The sequence below is a fragment of the Bos taurus genome, chromosome 18 (assembly GCF_002263795.3).
Source record: "Bos taurus isolate L1 Dominette 01449 registration number 42190680 breed Hereford chromosome 18, ARS-UCD2.0, whole genome shotgun sequence".
Classification (NCBI taxonomy): domain Eukaryota; kingdom Metazoa; phylum Chordata; class Mammalia; order Artiodactyla; family Bovidae; genus Bos; species Bos taurus.
This window is the reverse complement of record NC_037345.1, coordinates 39,214,160-39,234,645: the sequence shown is the minus strand read 5'-3', so window position 1 is coordinate 39,234,645 and position 20,486 is coordinate 39,214,160. Positions and strand designations below refer to the sequence as shown.

The 20,486-nt window shown below is 44.2% G+C and overlaps 1 protein-coding gene and 1 non-coding gene across 10 annotated transcripts; both read right to left on the bottom strand.

The window, feature by feature from the left end:
* Positions 1–1,949: 1,949 nt before the first annotated feature.
* ZNF821 (zinc finger protein 821) lies at positions 1,950–19,014 on the bottom strand. Of its 9 annotated transcripts, XR_009491159.1 has the most exons (10): positions 18,778–18,865; positions 18,045–18,107; positions 16,759–16,876; positions 15,350–15,464; positions 8,233–8,358; positions 5,565–5,710; positions 4,770–4,874; positions 3,664–3,830; positions 3,107–3,468; positions 2,836–2,921 (listed from the first exon to the last, which is right to left on the bottom strand). XR_009491159.1 is itself a non-coding variant. In XM_005218638.5 (9 exons), exons 4-9 carry the CDS (start codon positions 15,387–15,389, stop codon positions 2,267–2,269), a joined length of 1,239 nt encoding a protein of 412 aa, XP_005218695.1. In that variant the 5' UTR covers positions 15,390–15,464; positions 16,759–16,876; positions 18,045–18,107; positions 18,778–18,865; the 3' UTR covers positions 1,950–2,266.
* MIR2328 (microRNA mir-2328) lies at positions 18,651–18,728 on the bottom strand. Its single transcript, NR_031389.1, has one exon. It is a non-coding gene; the product is annotated as a microRNA mir-2328 (primary transcript).
* Positions 19,015–20,486: the final 1,472 nt, after the last annotated feature.

Here is a 20,486-nt window from a genome sequence, read left to right as displayed (position 1 = left end):
GTCTACATGTTCTGTTGTATCTCAGGGACCCAGAAGTCTGCCTGGAGACTCAGATTCTGTACTCACACAACCACAAGGACCGGTAGATGCCCTCACTGTTGGCCTTTTTTCTAATTCTGTTTTCAGAAACACTGCCAGAAACTTTTGGAGTAAGTCATCTCCAATCCCAGCTACCACTTCTAACTTAGCTCGCCACTAGTAAGGGGTGAAACACTCAAGATACATAATAGTTACTCACATTTATTGAGCACTTGGCGTGTGCCACAAAATCTACGTGCATTATGTATTAACAGTTACTTGTTGCTAGTACTATTATTTCCATTTTGTGGGTGGGAAAATGAAGAGGTTTAAGTATGTGCCCAAAGTTACACAGCAGTAATTAGCGGTACAGAATGTTAAATCCAGGCACCTAATTCCTGAGTTTATGTTAACTCATAGTTTGTTGTAAAAATTAAATGAGATAATCCATGAAAGTGCTCAGAACAATCTTTGACACATAATGAGCGCTCAACCATTTTTGAAACATCCCAGGTAGAACTTCCAGTGTGGGGCTCTGTGAGGAAGCCATTCGGCTCAAGTATTTTCTTTAAAATGTCCAGTACTTTGTAATAGGCTTATTAAAATTTTTCAAAACAAGTATTTTAGCCAGCCTGGTAGGAATTAACCCTAGTTTGGTGGGGGGTCAGTTAACACTCTTTTAAGTAGCCTTGAACCTACAGAGGTCAGGGAGGAGTCCAAGTTTCCTTGTTATGATATTGGAAGAGGTCCACATTCCTGGCATAGTTATTTTTCTGGCTACAACTTAACTAGGGCACTTCCTTCTGGACCTCAGGATCTATAATTATCTAAACTGTACACAACCTTTGGTGCAGGCTAAGGAAAGTTTTGTGCTTTTTGTGTACCATCATAGGCGGCTTTTTAGAAATGACCTCAGCTCTTGTCTCCTCCATGGTTTGGCAGACATACAAACTGCCAGAGTAGTCATTTTGTTCCGGTCTTGACCGCTACTGACTTGAGCTCTCGGTATCACCTTAACTCTGAATTTTCCTCAGTGGGTTTTATTATCCTACCTTGGCTCTGGGGACTACATAAAAAGATAAGCTGTTACCTCTTCTCTCAAATATTGAGTTCCCTGGCACTATGTACCTTAATATTACAGCTGTTTTTATGACTGTATCCCTAAATGCAAATGACTGCTGTCTAGGGTAGAATTTTAAGTTTGGCAGACTGAATTCTGCTGGGCAAAGTAGTTGGTACCTAGTCTAAATACTACATCCTCTTTAGCAAGTGCCAGTCATGAGGAAAGGTGTCTGCTTCTGAGTTTGGAAAATGTGTGCTCAGTATTGCTCAGTCACGTCTGACTCTGCGACCCCAGGGACTATACAGTCCGTGGAATTCTCCAGGCCAGAATACTGGAGTGGGTAGCTTTTCCTTCTCTAGGGGATCTTCCCAACCCAGGGATCGAACCCAGGTTTCCCACTGCAGGTGGATTCTTTACCAGCTGAGCCACAAGGGAAGTCCAAGAATACTGGAGTGGGCTATCCCTTCTCCAGCAGATCTTCCCAACCCAGGAATCGAACTGGGGTCTCCTGCATTGCAGGCGGATTCTTTACCAACTGAACTATCAGGGAAGCCCCAGTCATGAGGAAAGGTGTCTACTTCTGAGTTTGGAAAAGGAAAGCTAGGTTGAAATAGCTCTTGGGACCACAGGCGAGGCTCATTAGGGTTGTGGGCATGGACCCTCACAAAGCCGGCATCGGTTCTTTCTCGGTGTTGTCATTAACTTGTGAAGGGCCAGGTAAGGGATCTGTGCTTGGAGAGCCTAAGTGGAGGAGCACCCTCCCTTGGAAAAAGACAATCACTGGAAGTTCCTGCCTGAAAACTTCCATCCAGGTCTTAGATCACTTCATTTGCTAGAATGAAATCAAGAGAAGAGCAGGAAAGGTCAGTAAAGATAAAATTAATTTATTTGCCCTCGTAACTCCGTGGGCCGCACCGGGACCCCACAGTCCCACGCGCAGACCTTGCAGCAGTGGGCTGGAGAGTTGAAGTGTCTGGAGTGCCTGCTCCCTCGTCCACAGCTGCCTGGAGCCAGGTCCCTCCTGACTCCATCATCCTGCTCCCACATGCAAGGGGTATGCAGGTCCACCTGCAACAAACCCGGGCCTGCCTCCGCCTCAAGGACAGAATCTGAGGGTGACTGAGTGCGGATCCCTGTGGGCTTGGGTGGGTGGTGAGTGGGGAAGGCAGGCAGGAGGGTGTGGCTTCAGTGCAGAGAGCTGCTGTTCTGCTCTTCAAAGGCCATCTTGCCCAGGAGTTGGCTGTCCAACTCCACCCCACTCACAGGTAGCTGGAAGAAGTTCATTTCGGCTGCTAAGGCTGCCATGGCAGAAGGGTCCTGGCCAAACTGAGCTCGTAACATCATGTCCATTTTCTCCAGCCTCCTCTTGAGCCGCTTGGCCTCCCGCTCCCGGATGAGCCGGGCCTGCCGCTTCTCAGGGGTCTCGTTGGCTCGCTTCAGCCTCATGGCCTCCCGATCTCGTTGCAGCCGGCGTGCCCGCTGCTCATCCGTCTCCTGCATGCGCTGCAGGCGCTTGGCTTCTCGGTCCCTCATGCGCCTCACCTCCCGCTCCTCGGGGGTCTCATTGTCCCGCCGGCTCTTCTTGGCTGTGCGCTCTCGTTCCAGTCGCTGCAGCCGGACTTCCAAAGGCTCATTCTGCCGACGCAAGGCCCATTTGCGGACGCTGGGGGTCTGGGCTTCCAGCAGCTTCCGGTAGGCAGCACAGTTGTTGCATACAAGCAGAATTCCAGCAGGGTACACTGGAGGAGTAAAGGCAATGTCCTTCCCCTCGGCACTGGAGGGGCCTTCACTGTGGGCTGGTGGTAGGGATTCCACATTAAGGACTTCAGGGAGTTTCTCACTGGAAAGCAAAAATTTTGTACAGTTAATGCCATGGTCTAACAAGGCCCTGATTTCTTCTGTTCTGCCAGGCCAGTCACTCCAAGTTCACCACTAGGGGTCAGTTTGAGTACTTGGGAGACCTACTCCACCTTTCCACTCTTGCCCTTCTCTGGGCCAGGGTGTCTACCAAATCTTGAAGCCCACCTGGAGTTAGGGACTGAGCCAACTGCCACAGCAAGCACCAGAAATCAGAGGAGGAGCCCTTATGATGTGCAGTCCTGTTCAAGCCAAACTGATGGTGTCTTTAGGAGTTGTGCAGGGCAGTCCTCCTTGAGGTGGCAGCTGCTGTAGGGGAGGTCCGGTCCACTGGCTTCACCTCCCCCTGCCCGACCCTGCCTTGTACAGTAACTAGCAAACGGTGCGGACAGTGCACACAGCCCCAGTCTTCCTGGACACGGTGGAGACTGTCCTCCTGTGAGGGTCCTCATGGCCTCTCTAACTTCTTTCTCCAAGCTTTATCATGAAGGTTCTTGGACTTCCCACGTCTCTTTCCAGATGAAGATATTCTGATCGAGGAAAGACACGAGAATTCATTTCCCTTTGGGGGTGTTTTAACGGAATGGACATATTTACTAGCCTCCTTCCTTGTATTTCCAGAGTCAAGAGTCAGTTGCCTTTGCAACGCCAAGTCTTTGACTGGGAAAGGAGAACCCACACCCAGTTATCTGCTCCCAGCATAGAGGTTTAGGTGCCCGGCTCACCTGTTAAATGTGGCATGGCTAGTGAAACGGGCTCCACACACAGCACAGTTCGACCGCTGGTCCTCCGAGTGGATTAAGAGGTGGCGACCCAGTGACCCTGGGGAGCTGAGGGCCCGGCCACAGACGGGACACATGTAGCTCTTGGCGCTCACCACGGCTGCAGTGTGCTGGAAAAGAGAGCCTCATCTGTCAACTCACACCAGCTCCAGGACAAGTTCTACCCACTGAAAAACTACTTTCTGGGAAACATTCCTCTTAGTCTTAGAACAAGAACTCTTCTCCCTATTTAGCATCCAGAAAAGGAACAGGCTCATGTTAAAGGGCCTTCAGAAGGGCGAGGCCATCCACACCACTGCTCAGATTTCACTGATTTGAGTTCTGACTCTGTTCTGGGATGTGGGGCTGGCTTGGGGAACAATGAGATGCCACATTCCTCTTCAGAGCCAGAGAAGAATTTTTGCTCAGGATAATTTCTCATGGTCTGTCTGCCCCATGCTGTGTAGGTACAAATGCACTTTACCATCTTGAGCCACCAGGGAAGCCCAACAAGTACACTTTAAAGGAGCACTGAAGGCCAAGTCTAGAAGCTGGCTGGGAAGACTGGTACCCAAAAGGTATTTAAATGCACAGCCTTTCCTTCCATCTTTCAGTGTCAGTCTTCTGAAGAAATGCTTCCCCTCATGAACCAGTGATCTTTATGGTAAAACCCAGGCTGCCATGTGTGCTGATGCCTGTTCACTACAAATCATGACACATGTGTTCTGCAACTGGACGGTTGTCTTGTTCTGATGTGTTGGTTTACACTAACTTTCTCCAGTCTTTCAGAAACATCTGTTAATTCACTTTTTTCTTCTTTAAAACAAAGCCCATTTCTCTCTCACTATATAAAATATACATTAATTACTTTAGGGAAAAAATGATACTTAATTTTCACAATGTCTGCCTGGGAACCCAGAACATATTCACTCAATGTATCCTACTTATTCTCTAAGAGTGGAATCTGGGTGGAAGCAAAAACAACCCAAGGTTCTTTCTGGGGTTGGAGGCAAAGGCTAAACAAGTCACTGGCGCCTGTTTTCCAGAGCATGTGGCTCCCCAAACCATACCTGGTACACGTGAGCAATCAGCTGCTCCCGACTCCCACAGTCGAGCTGGCAGAGGGGACACTGGCAGAGTCCAAGTAACGGGTCAGAATGCAAATTCTCCGTGACCTGCAACACAACAAGTAGGCAATTCACTAAGATGGTTTACCAGTCTCTTCCCTGCCCCTGCTTCTTTTAAAAGGGTATCCTGTTAAAAGGAACACAACCTCTTATCATCCATTATTCTCAGGTTCCCATCATGGGTCAAAGGAGAGTGACAGGGGAAAGGGAATTAAATTTGTTCCCATCTTCATTTTTTCCAAGGCTTCCTGCCATGAAGACATAGAATTACTCCAGAGAGCTTATCTAATTTTCCACCCTAAGGTAAACTCTGTAGGGAGAAAACTAGCTTTCCCTCCTGCCATGCCTCTTGCAAGAATCCTCAAGAGACAATTTAGTGAAAAGATGGCACCTCATTTAACACTGTGACTGAAATTTGCAAGTGTATTCAAGAGTACATCTCAGCAAGTCAGCTAATAGTTTTACAAAGATGGACATTCTGCCGGAAAGAAGTGGGGAGCTTTGGGAGCAGGAGCTGCGTGTGGGTAAAGTGATATGTGGGTGGGTGGAAAAGGAAGGCTGGGTGTGATGAGAACTGTGTGCCTGAGGGTTGGGTACCTGGTGCTGTGAAAGAAGAGAGGCTACGTCTGAAAACCCGGGAGACCCTCAGAGGCGAGAGTGCCTTCAGGTGGAAGAGAGGCATCTGGACAGAACAGAAGGGGAAGGGGTGCCCACACTCAGGAGCCATTTGTCACTTGCCTCATGCTCTACTACTTTCTTTCCACCAACAGGCTGTTCTGCATTTTCTAACTCTTTTTCCACTTTGACCACTCCTCCATCTTCCTCTGACGTATGGGAAGAGACTTCATCTTGTGTGGTCTCCTCTTCATCTCCCTCACTGTCACCTGGAACACACAAACTGGTCACTGGTTCTGATTTTGCATGAGTGCATCTTGTGTTGCTTTCCACCCAAGAGTTTGCAGCTAAAATGGAAAACACCCCCAGATCTTCCACAATATAGCTGGTATCAGAGCTTTTTTTGAGTACAAATCATGTTAAGTGGAAGCCAGCTCTCACTGTTCCTTATATTGTCATATATACACAAAAGAGAAAATTGGTAAAACTGCATTGGAAAATGGTTATTAGGCCTTGTATATTATCAAAAAAGCAATAACTTCTTACACACGGTTCCCAAATATCTCACACTTCAAATCACACCTCCCATGCACCTCACACCATGCTTATTCCGACAACACACCACTTCCAACTTACCAACACTTATCACTGATCTTATTACTTACTTTTGTCCCTAACCTCGCTGCAGTTTCTCCATATACTCTGTTCTATTCTGAGACCCACTAGTCTTTTCTCTCCCAACAAACCCCAAGGTGCACTTGTAGAAACACCAAGTTTTTCTTTCTTTTTATCAATAAAGGAGGTAGTAAGAAATTAGGTAAAAATGTCACTTTCTAGGGGAAAAGCTGCTCAGGACAGTGCAAGAATTAGTACAGCAACCAACCTCTGGCATTCTGCAGTGGTGTTTGACTCATGGTGTCATCACCCTGCTAGGAACTCAGCAGTCTAGGCTAAATAACTCCATTACTCCTGGTGGTTCCTTGGATTATCTGATGGATAACTGAATGCTTAACTGGAGGCAACAGGATATTCTTTACTTCGGGATGAAACATCATTTCTCATGACTGAAGTAAGAATTGAGTTTGTTTTAGTTTAGGCGTAGGATGTGGCTGTGCAGAGGTCTGCCTGTGGCTGGGGATCTGCAAGGTTTGTGTGAGCTGATTTTTTTTTCCTCTCTATTATAAAATAGGAAAAGAAAATTTTTTTTAAACGTAGTAATGTAAGGAGTTCTTTCTGAAAGGGGAAAAAAAAGTGCTAGTACATTGAAGATCCCGAGAGGAAGCCAAACCTGGGGAAGCTGTCAGACTCTAGTCCCGTCCCAACACCACCTGGGTCTTGGACTCCTGGGCCTGAATGTCAGTGAGAAGAATACAGGATGGAGCTTCACCAGGCTCTCTGCATCGGCAGTGGGACTCGGCTTTCTTAACTAACGACGCTTATCTTCTACTATGCCTTAAGTAATTTCTAAGTCTACCAGTAACTGGGCAAAACTGGTCACATTCCCTTTCTTCCAAAGAAAATCTACCCATGTCACCTGCTGGTAGTTACTTGTGTCTCTGTTAGATATCCCACTTGGTTAGTGGCCTGGATTTGAGCCCTGGAAAGATCTGTAGTACACGTGCACTACTCCTCAGTCCCAAGGTTTAGTTTGAATCCACTTCAGTAAATAAGGATTGGCATAGATTAAATGATACAATGTTTTCTCATCAGCTTATTTAGAATACTTGTAGTCTAAGACAATACTGTATCAAACACTTTTTGTAATTTCTCAAAAATTCAAATATATGTACTAGAAAGGTTAAAAAAAAAAAAAGTCTGCCATGTAAAGGGATGATACAACTTTTCCAGAATGGAAACCTACCAGACCTCTATAGATTTGGCATTCCCACCTACTACTAAAACTGGTGGCTCCCACAGATTTTCTAGAAATATTTGGGTTTATTTTTCTGTACCTGAGCAATGACTTGCTAAATTACTTTTCATTGCTAACATGTTAGTTTAAATAGAAAATGTACGTAGAAGAGTGCAGAACTCTCTCCCTCTTCTTTCCTTTCCAACCCCAAATGTGGAGAAAAATCAGAAATGTCAATCTGAATTGATACTAATAACAACCAATATCAGAAGGATCAAATTAGTAAAGTGAGGGTATCATCCTAGAAAATAATACATCTCAAAGTTTATTTGTTCAAGCAAGTCATGGAACAGATGATCCCTGAGGTTCAACCAGTTACCAGCCACTGTCTTTTCAATCTCTTAATCAAAGGGATCTACTCAGGACGTGGGGTGTAAAGACCTCCACATTAGCAGTTTATATGCTATGTAATCTCACTAACAAGCAAATCCTCTTACAGAGCATTAAAACTGGGTCCTCAAGCAAAACTTTCAAGAATACCATGCTTATATTTTATTAATTATGAATAAATAGATTCTAAAGGACAGGGATTTTTTTTTTTCTTCTCATTTGATCTAGCCCAGGGGCTCCTTGCATACTAAACATCCCTAAACATCCCTATGCCCTTATCAGAGTTATCACGAACCTATCTATGTATGGCACTATGCCAAGTACTGCAGTCCTTGAGTTTTTAAAAAAAACAAAAACATAATGTCAAACCTGTTATCTCTCTGAACAAGCATATGCCCATATACCTTAAAACACCTGTGGGAACACTGAGGATCCAAAAATCTCCTTCAGGTCTTCCTCCCAACCCCCATGCACAATCCCCAGAGCACACACACTCTGATAATTCTTCTCCCATTGCCCTGAGTCATTACCAGAAGGTGCAGAACTCACTGCTACTGGAGTCCTGATCTCTTAGTTGTTGGATAGCTTGTCGCTGACTGCCAAGGTCTCCAGGAAAATCAGTTTTCATCATCGCCTGGCGGGCTTGCTCTTCTAGCCCAGCAAATACTTGATCCCCTGGTGGTCACAAGGAAAAATAGTCAGGCCACCAGCTGGGCGGTACATCCCCAGGCAAGCTGGTTGGAAAGGCAGACCATTCAAAGGTAGGAGACAGGCAGGTACCCTGTGGTGGGGTCATTCATCTCCAAGTCAGCTGGTGGCCTCCAGTGGTTTCTGGGCACAGCTACTCCTCCTGGGCAAGAAGCCAGATGCTCTAGAAAGCAGCATTTGCTTCTCTTAAATCCTCCTACTCTTGACTCCTTTTAGAGGTGATAAATTGCTATTATAACGTTCCATCAGGAATGGAGAGACAGAGACAAGAGGAGGCAAAGCGATGGGATGAAGATAGGGTGACAAATCTGGGCATAATTTCGAATCTTAGTGTATTAGTGACATGGCCCTGACTGCCAACTTCTGACTATGTAAACAAATGCTTCAAATGATCCATCTAAAAATAGTATCTCTGACTCCATCTTTCATCCATTCTCCTTACAAGACATACTATGGAAGTTTTCTCTTAACTCTCTCACATCTATAAAAATTAGTCACAAGCAAATAAAAAACTGGTAGAATGATTGATTAAAAGGAAAATGGATAATATGTGAATCCACTTCTGCTGAGGAACAAACTTCCGAAACATGCCAACCAGTTCACAACAGGATAATATTTCATCTAGTCTCTTGGTTTAGTATGGTTTTTCTCTTTGTATGGAGTATCCAAAAGCCCTGGAACCATCCTTGATTGTGCATTTATCCCAAGGAACTCCGCCTGGTGTCTGTGTGGTTATTGAAGAGTTAACATTTAAGTGCTCTTTTATTTCCAAGAGGCCAGGCATAAGGAAAAAAAAGAATTGGGTTTCTCAAGGTTTCCATTATCTCAGTCAGAGTGGAAACTACAGCCACCAAGGAAGAATAATAAAAGCCCTAGTGAAATGTCTGACAATAGGCCCGGTGCTTTCTTAATGAAGAGAAAAGGGAAATTAAACAGGCTCAGATTCTGAGGCTGATACAATGATTTAGGAGAAATAACCTGGTCAAATGACTTGAACAACTAGTCTTCGGGCAGTGAAAAAACTGATGTGAAGTATGACTTCCCAGGTGGCTCAGTGGTAACGAACCCGCCTGCCAATGCAGGAAGCCACAGGAGACTCAGGTTTAATCCCTGGGCCAGGTAGATCCCCTAGAGGAGGAAATGGCAACCCACTCCAGTATTCTTGCTTGGATAATTCCATGAACAGAGGAGCCTGGTGGGCTCCAGTTCATGGGGTCGCAAAGAGTTGGACATGACTGAGCGATTGAGAACACACACGGGCTTTGTGTGATTCACTCAGGTATTTGTTCAGCAAATATTCAGTGAACATGTCCTATATGTTAAGTGCTGAATGCCAATAATAGTGATTATTTGGCACTTCCAAGTTCCAGGCTGTGTTAGGTGCTTTATAGTTGCTTTGTTGTTCAGTCGCTAGGTCGTGTTTGACTCTTTGCGATCCCATGAACTGAAGCACTCCAGGCTTCCCTGTCCTTCGTCATCTCCCAGAGTTTGCTCAAACTCATGCCTGTTGAGTCAGTGATGCCATCCAACTATCTCATCCTCTTTTGCCCCCTTCTCCTCCTTTATAGTTGCTACTTCACCTTAATTCTCTGCAAGAGTCTTTGTTGTGGGAATTACTATCCATATTTTACTTGGGAGAAAAACTAAGATCTATGGTGGAAACAAAGATTCAAACTCCAGTCTATCCAACCCTTAATAACTATATTTTTCGACTCCTTTCTAGCATAGTTGTAAACAGAACTTTAAGTGGTTCATTAGAGTGATTTTACCAAAAACAAATGGTTGTCTTTGTGTGATAAGAATAGCTCTGATCCTACCGTCAGTGTTACTTTCCTTCTAGGAGAAACTGATATACACAATGCAAATATCAAAATAATATTCTCAAGGCCAGTAATGACGGAAGGAACCATCATTTTCCGGTTCTGACGCCATGTGATGAGTTACCATGCCTGGCTTAGAGTGATATTATGCTACTCTGAATGACGCTATGAGTGGGAACAGAGATGCTGAAAGTCTACGTGCACTTCTAGATACACAGCCCTCAAGTAAAGGAAAAATAAGCTGCTTCACGTCAACTTTCATAATATTCAGGATGACACACTGGGTATAAATTATAGCAAGGGACAGCAAAAAATGAATTCTTTGTTACAGTGCCTCCTCTTTCCTCTCTGTAGGAGTAAAATATTGAATTTCTCCTTGTTGGTTCCTCTGTAACCACAAGACCATGGCCAACTGGAACAGTTAATGAACTCTGGGTAAATGCATGTTTTTGGACCTGGTGGCCGTGGCAGGTATGACACTAAGGAATAAGTTATGTACTAGCATATAATTATCAAGGGCAGACCATCCGCATCAAAGACATCTCTAAAGAAGCCTATCTAGAAACCAGCTAGGTTTTTAACACACCAAGAATCTATACTTTCCCCTCCTTTCTTAATGGGGAATCACCACTGGATTCGAAGGACATCTAAAAGGATATGTACTTTTTAAGATCAGCTAGTAATTCAGTCTAGTCTCCATTAACCTGGGCTAATATTTTACTTCTCTTGACGTTATCTAAATATTTAGGCCTTCACAGAACAGAGAAGAGTCTGTATAATACAGCCATCCTATCCAGGACTTTTGGGAGCATTCTCACCTTGGATAGTTGGGCTATATTAATTCTGTTATTCTTTCCTTTGGCAGTTTGGAAAGAAAAGCTATGGTCCCATATTTTATTCCACTCCTGACTTGGGAAAAAGGCTAAGGTAAACTTTACTCCTCAGGGATATTCCTATTTTAAATATCAGCATAAAGCAAACTATATAAAAACTATTAAAAAGGATTCTTTCATAAGAAGGTAGTGATACTTGCTAAAAGTATGTCATATTAACTCAGGTATAATATGATCTATACAGATACTAGTGATTAAGAAGTGTTACACAATTGCCTGCTTTTACAGTGTAGAATTATTATTTCCTTCTGTCTTGAGACTATTGGAGTAGGTTAAAAAAATCCTCTGGTTTTAGATATCAATGTAAAGTAACCATCTTATTTAATTAACATGGATATTTATTTGTCTATTGATAGTTGAGAAAAAGTCATCTAAGCTCAACAGTAAAAAGCAAGGTGCTACCTCTCATTTTATGGTATGAAATCTAGATACTGTTGGTCTGATCTGGCTAAGGTTTTTTAGACCAGATAAGAATAAAGTCACACAAGCAAGTCTGTAGAACAGATGAGAAGCCTGAGATGAAAGTTACTAGAAAGAAAAAGATTTTACAATTCTCTTTCTTGAGTCTTTGGTGCAGTTAAATAAATGCAATGTCTGGTGGAATGAAATCAAGTATAGCAGTTGAGACATTTTCTAGGAGAGCAGATGTCGAATTCAAAATAAAATAAGTTAGTGTTAGGAGTGAGGTGCTTAGGATTCTTTTTCTAGCTGACAGTCTCCGTAACTGAGGTGCTACATGTTGGGAACAGAACCATTATCTTACAAGGATGCTGACAATGAATAAAGACAAAACAAATTGCACTTTTTAGAAGATGAGGGACTTTAAAGCCTTTTTTCCTACTTCTCTGTAAAAGTTAAAAAACTAATTGAAGTTGGAAGTTTTCAGTCTCATATATAGTTTGAAAACAAAAGTCTCTTAAGAAATAGTTTTCCTTTATTTAAGTGGTTTGCTTGGTATAAACACATCAAATGAAAGTGTGCAAAGGACTGTATTCGAAACCACTCTAGAAACAGTTTACAGAAGTTTGTACTCAGAAGGGGGTGAGATGAGGAAGAAGGGAGGGAAGAGATCTAACAGAGATCTCAAGCTATCAGCAGTTCCTCTGTAACTAACAATAATTCTGGACTTCTATTCCAAAGCTCTGCATCAAGTCTATTAACCAACTGGGCAAAACATAAAGAGTGCCTAGATGTTTCTGGGAGAAGGAGAGATCATGACGATAATTTAGATCCAGAGACAGTCCTGAGAAAAGCCAAGTATATGCCAGAGCATCCTGCCCGTTGGCTTCTAAAGTAGATCTGACAGATGCTGCTGGGCTACAGCAGTGCAATTCTTAATATATTCTTTTAGGCGGGCTTTGAGCTTCATGCCACACAATCCTCTTCTTCCCAGAAGGCAGATCTGATGGAGCTCAGCCATTACTCTGCTCAAATGCCGATTGGCTTTGACATTTAAGCAAAGCTTCTGCAGACCTTCCTTCCTCCCAGAACCTGAATCCATTCCATTTACTTTAAATAGAGGAGAGGCATTAAATTCAATATATTTGATTGGTTCTATTTTGCTGCAAGGGGATAGAAGGCTCACGTGGTCAGAAGACTGAAATTACTAACTTCCACTTGTCATTATTATCATGGGCAATGAGAAAATGAGCTTTCAAAAAAGGGAGGATCAGCTTTAGTCCCAAAATAGTAAATAAGCAGAAGGTTCCGAGAGACTAGCAAATCTCAGGGTCTTTCTTCTTTCTTAGTCCATCGTGTGAGATGCATTCACAATTTCCTGCCCAAAGGTCTCACTGAAAACAGCCCCTCCCTGAAGGTCTGCTTTTTAGTTGCACCCGAACCTTGCTGTTCATAGCCCTCTTAATGGTTACCAGTGCAGAGCTTGCAAAGTCCTACCCGTTCCACCACTGTACTACGATATTCACTAGCTCAACTCTAGAAAACTGCATTTCTGCAGCCGTGGATATGGTATTCCCTTCTTCTCTATGGCGTGTTCCAACTCCAGCAGCAGCTCACCCTGGCTTTGAGTGACTATGGTGGGAAGAGATGCGGCTATGGATTTATGCTATGTGGGTGTAGGAATCTGCCACACAAGCATTTACTGGCTCCCCTGGACTGATCACAGTCATATATCATCTCTGTGAGCTACATTCCTCCAAGTCTCTTTGGACAGGTGGCTTTTACAGGTAAATCCCAACTCCAGTGACTGCCTTATTTGTGAACTCATCACTTTACTAAGAGTTCCTTTTCCTACCCTGCCTTCTTGGCGAAACATCTGTATCTTTATCAATATTCATCTTCAAACCAGAGCAGAGAAGACAATCCTGAACTTCTGTGTTCAATTACCTATGCTACAGACACTTCATCCTGTCTCTCTTGACAATCCTCACATTTAGGGCCACTAAATTTCACTGTTTTGGCAGCAATTTCTAAATTGCTTCTGAACAATTTCTAATTGTTCAGAAACAACTTCTAATTGTTTCTGAACCACTCACTTTTATATTAAGCAGCCTTCCAGATCCACTTACTATAAAATACACTCTGAGAAGCATCCAAACTTGCTCTGTTTTATACAACTCTTCTGGGACTTGAATAGAAGAATTAATTGTATATGAATGTTTACCACCCTAATCTCATTTAATCTATAACATACTGAAGTCCTCTTAATTCCTCCGTACCTATGGTTTTCTCTCCTACTCTTGAAATTACCCAATAAAATAAAATAAGGTACACACTGTTTGGCATACAGTATCTTTTTAATAAATTTTAGTCCTTTTAACTCCTTGACTAACCTAACCTCTCAAATGTAGGATTTCTTTCCTTAAAAAAAAAATCTTTCAAATGTTCTAATGCTGAATTCCCTTCAAATGTTGCTGTGCTTTAGTCAGTCCTCCATAACAATAGGGGGCTATTTGTCTCTTTTTTACGTTTGAATGAAGATGTTTATCTGCTCAGAACAAAGGAAATTGGTTAATTGTCTCAAATCTGCATAAATATGTCAATGCTCATTTAATAAGGCCCTTTTGAACACCCACTCTAAGGAGTGCTGCTTCCCTGATGGCTCAGTGGTAAAAACAAAATCCACCTGCCAAGCAGGAGATGGGTTCGATCCCTAAGTCAGGAAGTTACCCTGGAGGAGGAAATGGCAACCCACACCAGTATTCTTGTCTGGGAAATCCCATGGACAGAGGATCCTGGCGGGCTACAGTCCATGGGGTCACAAAATAGTTGGATATGACTTGGTAAGTAAACAACAAATCTGAGCAGTGCTAAAAGTTGAAAGGGATAGCAGTAATTATATATGGGACATAGTGTCTGCCCTCCAGAAGTTTATAATCCAATTACTGAACTAAAACAAAGATATGAACCTGATGAGAAATAATGCAAGGCAGTAAAGCACAGCTGTTTTCTGTTATCAGTCTCTCCTTCATGTGATCCATCCCGCACACTACTTTGTAATTTAAATGTCACTCCACTCTCCCTGTTTAAAAACCTTACAGTATCTCCTTACGGTCACAATGAAGTATGAACTTGGCCTGGCCTTCAGGCCTCTGCAATGTAGAGTTAAACATCTCCAACCTCATGGTCTGTGGTTTCTGAACAAATGAAACTTCTGCTTCATACAAAGTCTCCTTGTTCCCTGAACATATCATGTGCATTCCCTCTTTGTATCTTTGCTCATGCAGTTTCCCCTACCTGATTTTACAAAACTCTCCTTTCCTCTGTTTTAAAAAAACCCACCTTCTACTTTCTAAAGCCCAATTCAAAGTCATGTTGTGGGGCCTCTTCCATCAAGCATTCCCTCGCTACTTCAGTCCATGGAGTTCTCTCCCTCCTCTTACCTTCTGTAGTACACACAGTGTACAGCATCCTTATTTGACACTTAGCATAGATTATCTTGCTATATGCTCATCTACCTCTCTATATATCTGTGGCTACATTTTAGTCTTACATATCATTTTATTGTTTTATAGCCTTGGCATCTAGCACAAAGCTTTGCACAGAGTAGGAACCCTATAAATGTCTGTTAATGTGAATACTAAGGATGAATCAAGAACACCTATTCCTAAGACAGGTTTCCAAGACTTCGCCTAGCACAGACACACTTTAAATCCATCACATTTGACACCTTTGACTCTTTTTTGCTTCAAGAATTAGTGTGAGCCAATCACCTAAATTCAGATTACTCTTCCATTCCAACCCTCAGCATTCCCAGGTTTTAGAAGAGAAAAGTCCCATACTCACAGTGAACTTTATTTGGATTTGTCTGTTTCCGACGGGACATGTTTTCCTGATCCAAGAGCTCTGGCTTTTCCCAGTTTCACGACTGGATGTTACCACCTCCTTGCAAGGTGCCGACCTACAATAAAAAGGATAATGTTAGCATGTGTCATTCAGCCTGGAAATTATACACAATTAAAAGATAAAAGACTTTTTAAAATAGTTTTTGAGCATATAAAACTCACCATTTATAAATTACTGTACTACTTAAAGAGAGAAATGAATAAATCTCTGGCATAACATTAAGGTCCCAAGAAGTTTGAGATGGGACTCTAAAGGATTTAGAGAATTTCACTCTAAATCCACTTGTGGAATCCAGAATACTGTTAAGTAATCATGTTCAAGGTCACAGGGTAGAAAGGAAAGTGAAAAACTCAGGCAACCAGCGTTAGACACACTGTGGGCTCACCCCACAAACTGTAAAAGGAAGCAAAGGAAGCTCAAAAGGGTGGCAGCTCACATGTCACATGCCCTCTGGAAGTCAAGCCCTGCAATCTGCACCAGTGGGAGCCTCCAGATGTTTTTTTCAAGAGGTTATCTCTCCTGGAGGGGACAAAGGCACCACATTCCTGTGAAACAGGAAATATCTCAAAACTCTTGGGCACCTGTCAATGAAAACATGGGAAGTAGAGCCTCTACTAGTGATGTAGGCACAGTGCCAGGCACTGTGGATGACAGGGCACTAAAGCAAATCAGACTTCCAATGCTGAAGATGGGCTTTCACCAGAAGAGCTGGGCGCCGTCCACATTGTTGAGTACTAATTCAATACCCCAGTGTGAAGTATCAACCTGGCCCTGCTCACATGCTCCCAGGTGGCGGTCAAAGTTAATAACTGTAGTGCCTCTTCTCAATCCAGCCTTTGTGTAGCAAAGAGTGGGAAGAACAAAGAGAAAAAGTCCCCAAATGAGGAGTGTTGCAGAGACATGCACCTGCTTCCCTGAAATAGGAGGAAACAGATACTTACGCCTACAGTTCCTGGTTAGTTATAAGAAAGGCTTTCCCAGCATTAAGTGTTGTTAGAGAGTCTGAAATGGATTAGTAGAGGAAGCTGTGAATTTTCTTTGAAAGACAGAGTGAATAAACAGACATAGATTGAAAAGAGAGATATTCTCTTTCCTACCAAAGATAAGAATGTGGACCTGATCACCCTCGAACTTTTCTTTCAGTTCCTGCCTTCTCAAATTGTACTCACACTGAATAAGCAAATATAAAATTGTAGTTTACTGCCTTAAGAGGCATTATAAGAGGTTACTTACTACCATCTATACTCTGCACTCAAGTTAGTGAAGACTTGCCTCCTGTTATGCCAACTAACTCCTCTATGTAGCTAGAAAGGACCTCAGACCTGTAATCAGATCCTGCCTCCCCTTACCAAAAGAAGAAAGAAACCGCAAATGGCAAAGACAGGCCTCCACAGGAAGTGGCAAAGGAAGCAGCTTTCAGGCAGTCTTCTATCATATCTGCATATCAAACACAGTTCTTTTTCAGACCTTTAATTAAAAAAAAAAAACAAACTCCAAATGTATACAGTAAAAATCAATTTTAAGGTAGAATGCTGAGTGCTAATGTTAATGAAATGTGTTCTCTAAGTTTTGTTTGTTTAGATGATTTCTTTTTAATCAAATAGTTATGTCATAAACTGAAGCAGTGAATGAATATTACACTTTGGGTCTTTTTCTATAAGTCTGTGGAATCACAAAACAGAAAGTTGAATGAAATGCAGGTTGCCTATCATTTTTTCCCCCCAAATTTGCAGAGGAATAGCTCTCTATTGTATAAGGAAGAAACGAAATCTTAACTAATATTTATATTTTCTTCCCATCAAGATCTGAAATTGAAACTATGAGATAAAGGCAATAAAGATCCTTCAAAAGAAGGCCAAATAATTTGAGACAGGCTCTATTCAGATCATCTTGGTGAGGCAACAATACTAAATACTAAACAATACTAAAGCTACAAATCTGAAACAGAGATCAGTATTTGCATATTTAAATCTCCAGTGTCCACTGCATCTCACAGTCCTCCTAGTGGTCAAATGAGGAACCAACCAGATGGTACCCAATGGGACTGACTTCACACCTGAGGGATTGAAGGGAAAACAAGCAAATATTCTTACCTCCCTCAAAAAAAAAGAAAGCCTGTGGGGTTTTGGACTCTTGAAAATAAATGTCATTTAATTAATTAACAATTAAAAAATCTAGCACTGGAGGTACATTCTTGACTGCACAACAAGATCTCAGAGATTAGCCAATTGTTTTACAGCAGTAAAAGCTAAAGAATTCCATAGACACAGTGCCCTAAAGTTCACTAACTCAGTTTTACTTTCAACACTGACTCAGTTCCCAAGTCATAATCCGAAACCCACACAAAAATGTAAATGGATAGCCTGAACATCACCATCTGGAAGAAAAAGAGGATGGGAAGAAAGGTAACCGGTGAGATTCAGGTTTACAAGAGATCCTATTTTAAAAGGGAGGCAACTTTGTCCATCTTTAGTACAAGGTTAAGAATCCTTGGGAGGGAGGCCAACAACTCCTCTTAACACTGTCCCTGATCTCTCACAGGTGTTAGGCTGCAGGTTCCAGGACACGCCACAGACTTCGGCAAGGAAAAAAATGGGTGAAATCCAAGCTTTAAGAAAAGAGGGTTCACTCCCACCTCCAGATCTGGTGCAGTTCCCACGGAGCAAAGTAAACTCGCCTGAATCCCAGTGGTTTGTACCTGCCAAAAAGGAGAGGACAAGAAAGCTGGTCACGTAGCCGCCTCCCGGTTCACCCTGTTCCCGCTTCTGTTTGGTCCGGAGCTTGTGTATACTCAGCCGAGACGGTCCCTCTGGCTTCCTGAAGCAGGAGCACAGGTAGATTCCCGGGAATTATCAGCCAAGAGCCAGAGGGCTTCCGAGGCGGCTCAGACAAACGCTCAGACAATACAGTCTTCTCAGAAATCTAAATTTAGAAGCCTTTCTGGAGACGGCGGCTCCGGACTGATACCCGGGTCGGCACCCTCACGCCCATCCTCTCCCTCCCCCAGGTCCAGCCCAGCCTGTCAGTCGCCCGGGCCGTCCCGGCGGTGCCCGGCTGAGACCGACCTAGGCCCACGCGGAGAGGGCGGCGGCGCGGACACCCCTCCCGCGCCCGAGATCGCCAGAGGGACGGGAAAGAGGAACGGCCGCGGTGGGGAGTCAGCCGGGTCCGGCCGCGTCGCGGGAGCCGGTGGCAGGGGGAGAGTCGGAGCCAGGACGGCCCCCGCCCCCCAGGCCAGAATGAGCCCCTGGCCCCCTCCCCAGACGCAGACTGACAAAAGGACCAACAGCCGGCGACCAAGGGAGGGGGCGAGGAGCCCCTGCATCCTCAGCCTGGTCCCGGATGGAAAGAGTCGGGGGTCTTTTTACCCGGCGCCTCGGCGCTCCGCGGCGCTCCGGGTCCCTGGGCCCCGCCTCCGGACAGACAGACCGCCGGACAATGGGCCCCAAGCCGCAGCTCGGGCCCGCCGGGCCGGGGCTCTCCGCGACTGGGCCCCGGCGAGCAGAGGGCAGCTCCGGGTCGTGCCGGTGGTGGGGAGCCGAGGGGCGGCGCTGCAGACGGACAAAGCCAACAGCAGACAGACAGACTGAGGGGGAAAAGATGGCGACGCGGGTGGCGGGAGCGCGCTGCTCGCGCACCCGCAGCGAGTGGAGCGCGTGCACGAGTCTCTCCTCTTCACCCCCGCCTCCCCCCTTCTTCAGCTTGGTCCCCCTCCCCGCTCCCCAGGCGCGCGCCCGGAGGCATGGGCGGGGCTTATAGGGAGGGGGTCCGGGGAGGCGGGATCTAAGAGAGCATCCAATCACAGACATTTGAGAGGGGCCTCTTCAGCATCCTCGCGCCGCGCAGACCACCCAGCCTCGCACTCTCCAAGGTCTTTCTCTGGTCCTGTCAGCTCCTCAGCTCCCCTTATCGTCTCCTGAACCTTTTAACTTCACCCTGACTGTCAGCTCTGATCCTGGTTTCCTACCCCACCTTCGAGTTCAGCCACAAAACCCACATCCCCCAACCACAGTTCCACCACAGGTTCCCCCTCTCCTTAGCCCAACCTTAGCCTCCCCGTTTCCCCAAACCCAAACACTCGTCCCTTCATTTCCCCACATCTCATGGTTTCTTCGGGCCCCTAAGGCATTAAATGTGACCGAGACCTAGGGGCCACGGACCACTGTGGGAGGGGCTAGGTTCAGCTGTCAGAAACTCGGAGGAGACAGATCTTTAATTCCTTTTAGACATGTAAGTCTCGAACATGATTCTCGACTAATAACAGTAGCTGTACACCGGCGGCATAAAATTAATTCAGAGAAGGGTAACTTGTAGCATTGTTGCCACTTAAGGGACATTTGGGGCAATTGAGAATGGTTAGACTCATTTCCTAATAAAACACTTCTTTCCCCTCTCATCGTTCCCTTCTGTTTCCTCACCACTTCCCTTTCTTACCTCTCATTCTGTCATCCCTCTCATTGTAGAATGTGTAAGTCTGCCTTTGATAAGGCTCACATGGAGAAGTAGGGCATGCGGTGGAAAGAAGGTGAAATCTGATATTAGAAGATCCAGCTTTGAGTGTGTGGCTTACAAGCCTGGTTACTTTGGGCAAGTCACTTCTCTATTTTGAACCCCTGCTTCCTAAAATGTGAAATGGATAATAGTGTAATAATTCCTAGTCTCTACTGTCGTAGGGTTGGTGTGCTGATTAAGTAAAATGAATGTATGAAAGCGTTATGCATGTATCCCGTATGATCATTGACCCCACAAAGAGGAGGCTAAAGAGAATGCTGACCTTTGCTTATAAAGCAACAAGTCCTGGTATTTGCATAAAGCATTCTTGCAAAATGGCTTTTCCAGAAATCTCTCAAGAGATGATATCATTCTCTCCATCTTGTGTTTAATGTGAGAGGATCTTGTTCCTTCATAATTCTTTGGTAAATGGCTTATTCATTCATTGTGGCTGGGATTTGAGGTAGAAATTATTATTCTTGAACTTCAGTTAAATTTCATTTTAAAATAAAAAATTAAAATTTCCTTTAAAATTTTAATTTCTGGGTAGGTAACCAGAAAATGGAATAGTCTCATCCAACCAGAA

What these genes read in the sequence shown, in the direction of transcription:
- ZNF821 (XM_005218638.5), bottom strand. Translation starts at nt 15,389, where the DNA reads ATGTCCCGTCGGAAACAGACAAATCCAAATAAAGTTCACT. An exon ending in AGAAAGTAGTAGAGCATGAG is followed by an intron (nt 4,875 to 5,564) that starts GCAAGTGACAAA and finishes GTTGTGTTGCAG; the next exon opens with GTCACGGAGAATTTGCATTC. An exon ending in TGATTGCTCACGTGTACCAG is followed by an intron (nt 3,831 to 4,769) that starts GTATGGTTTGGG and finishes TCTCTTTTCCAG; the next exon opens with CACACTGCAGCCGTGGTGAG.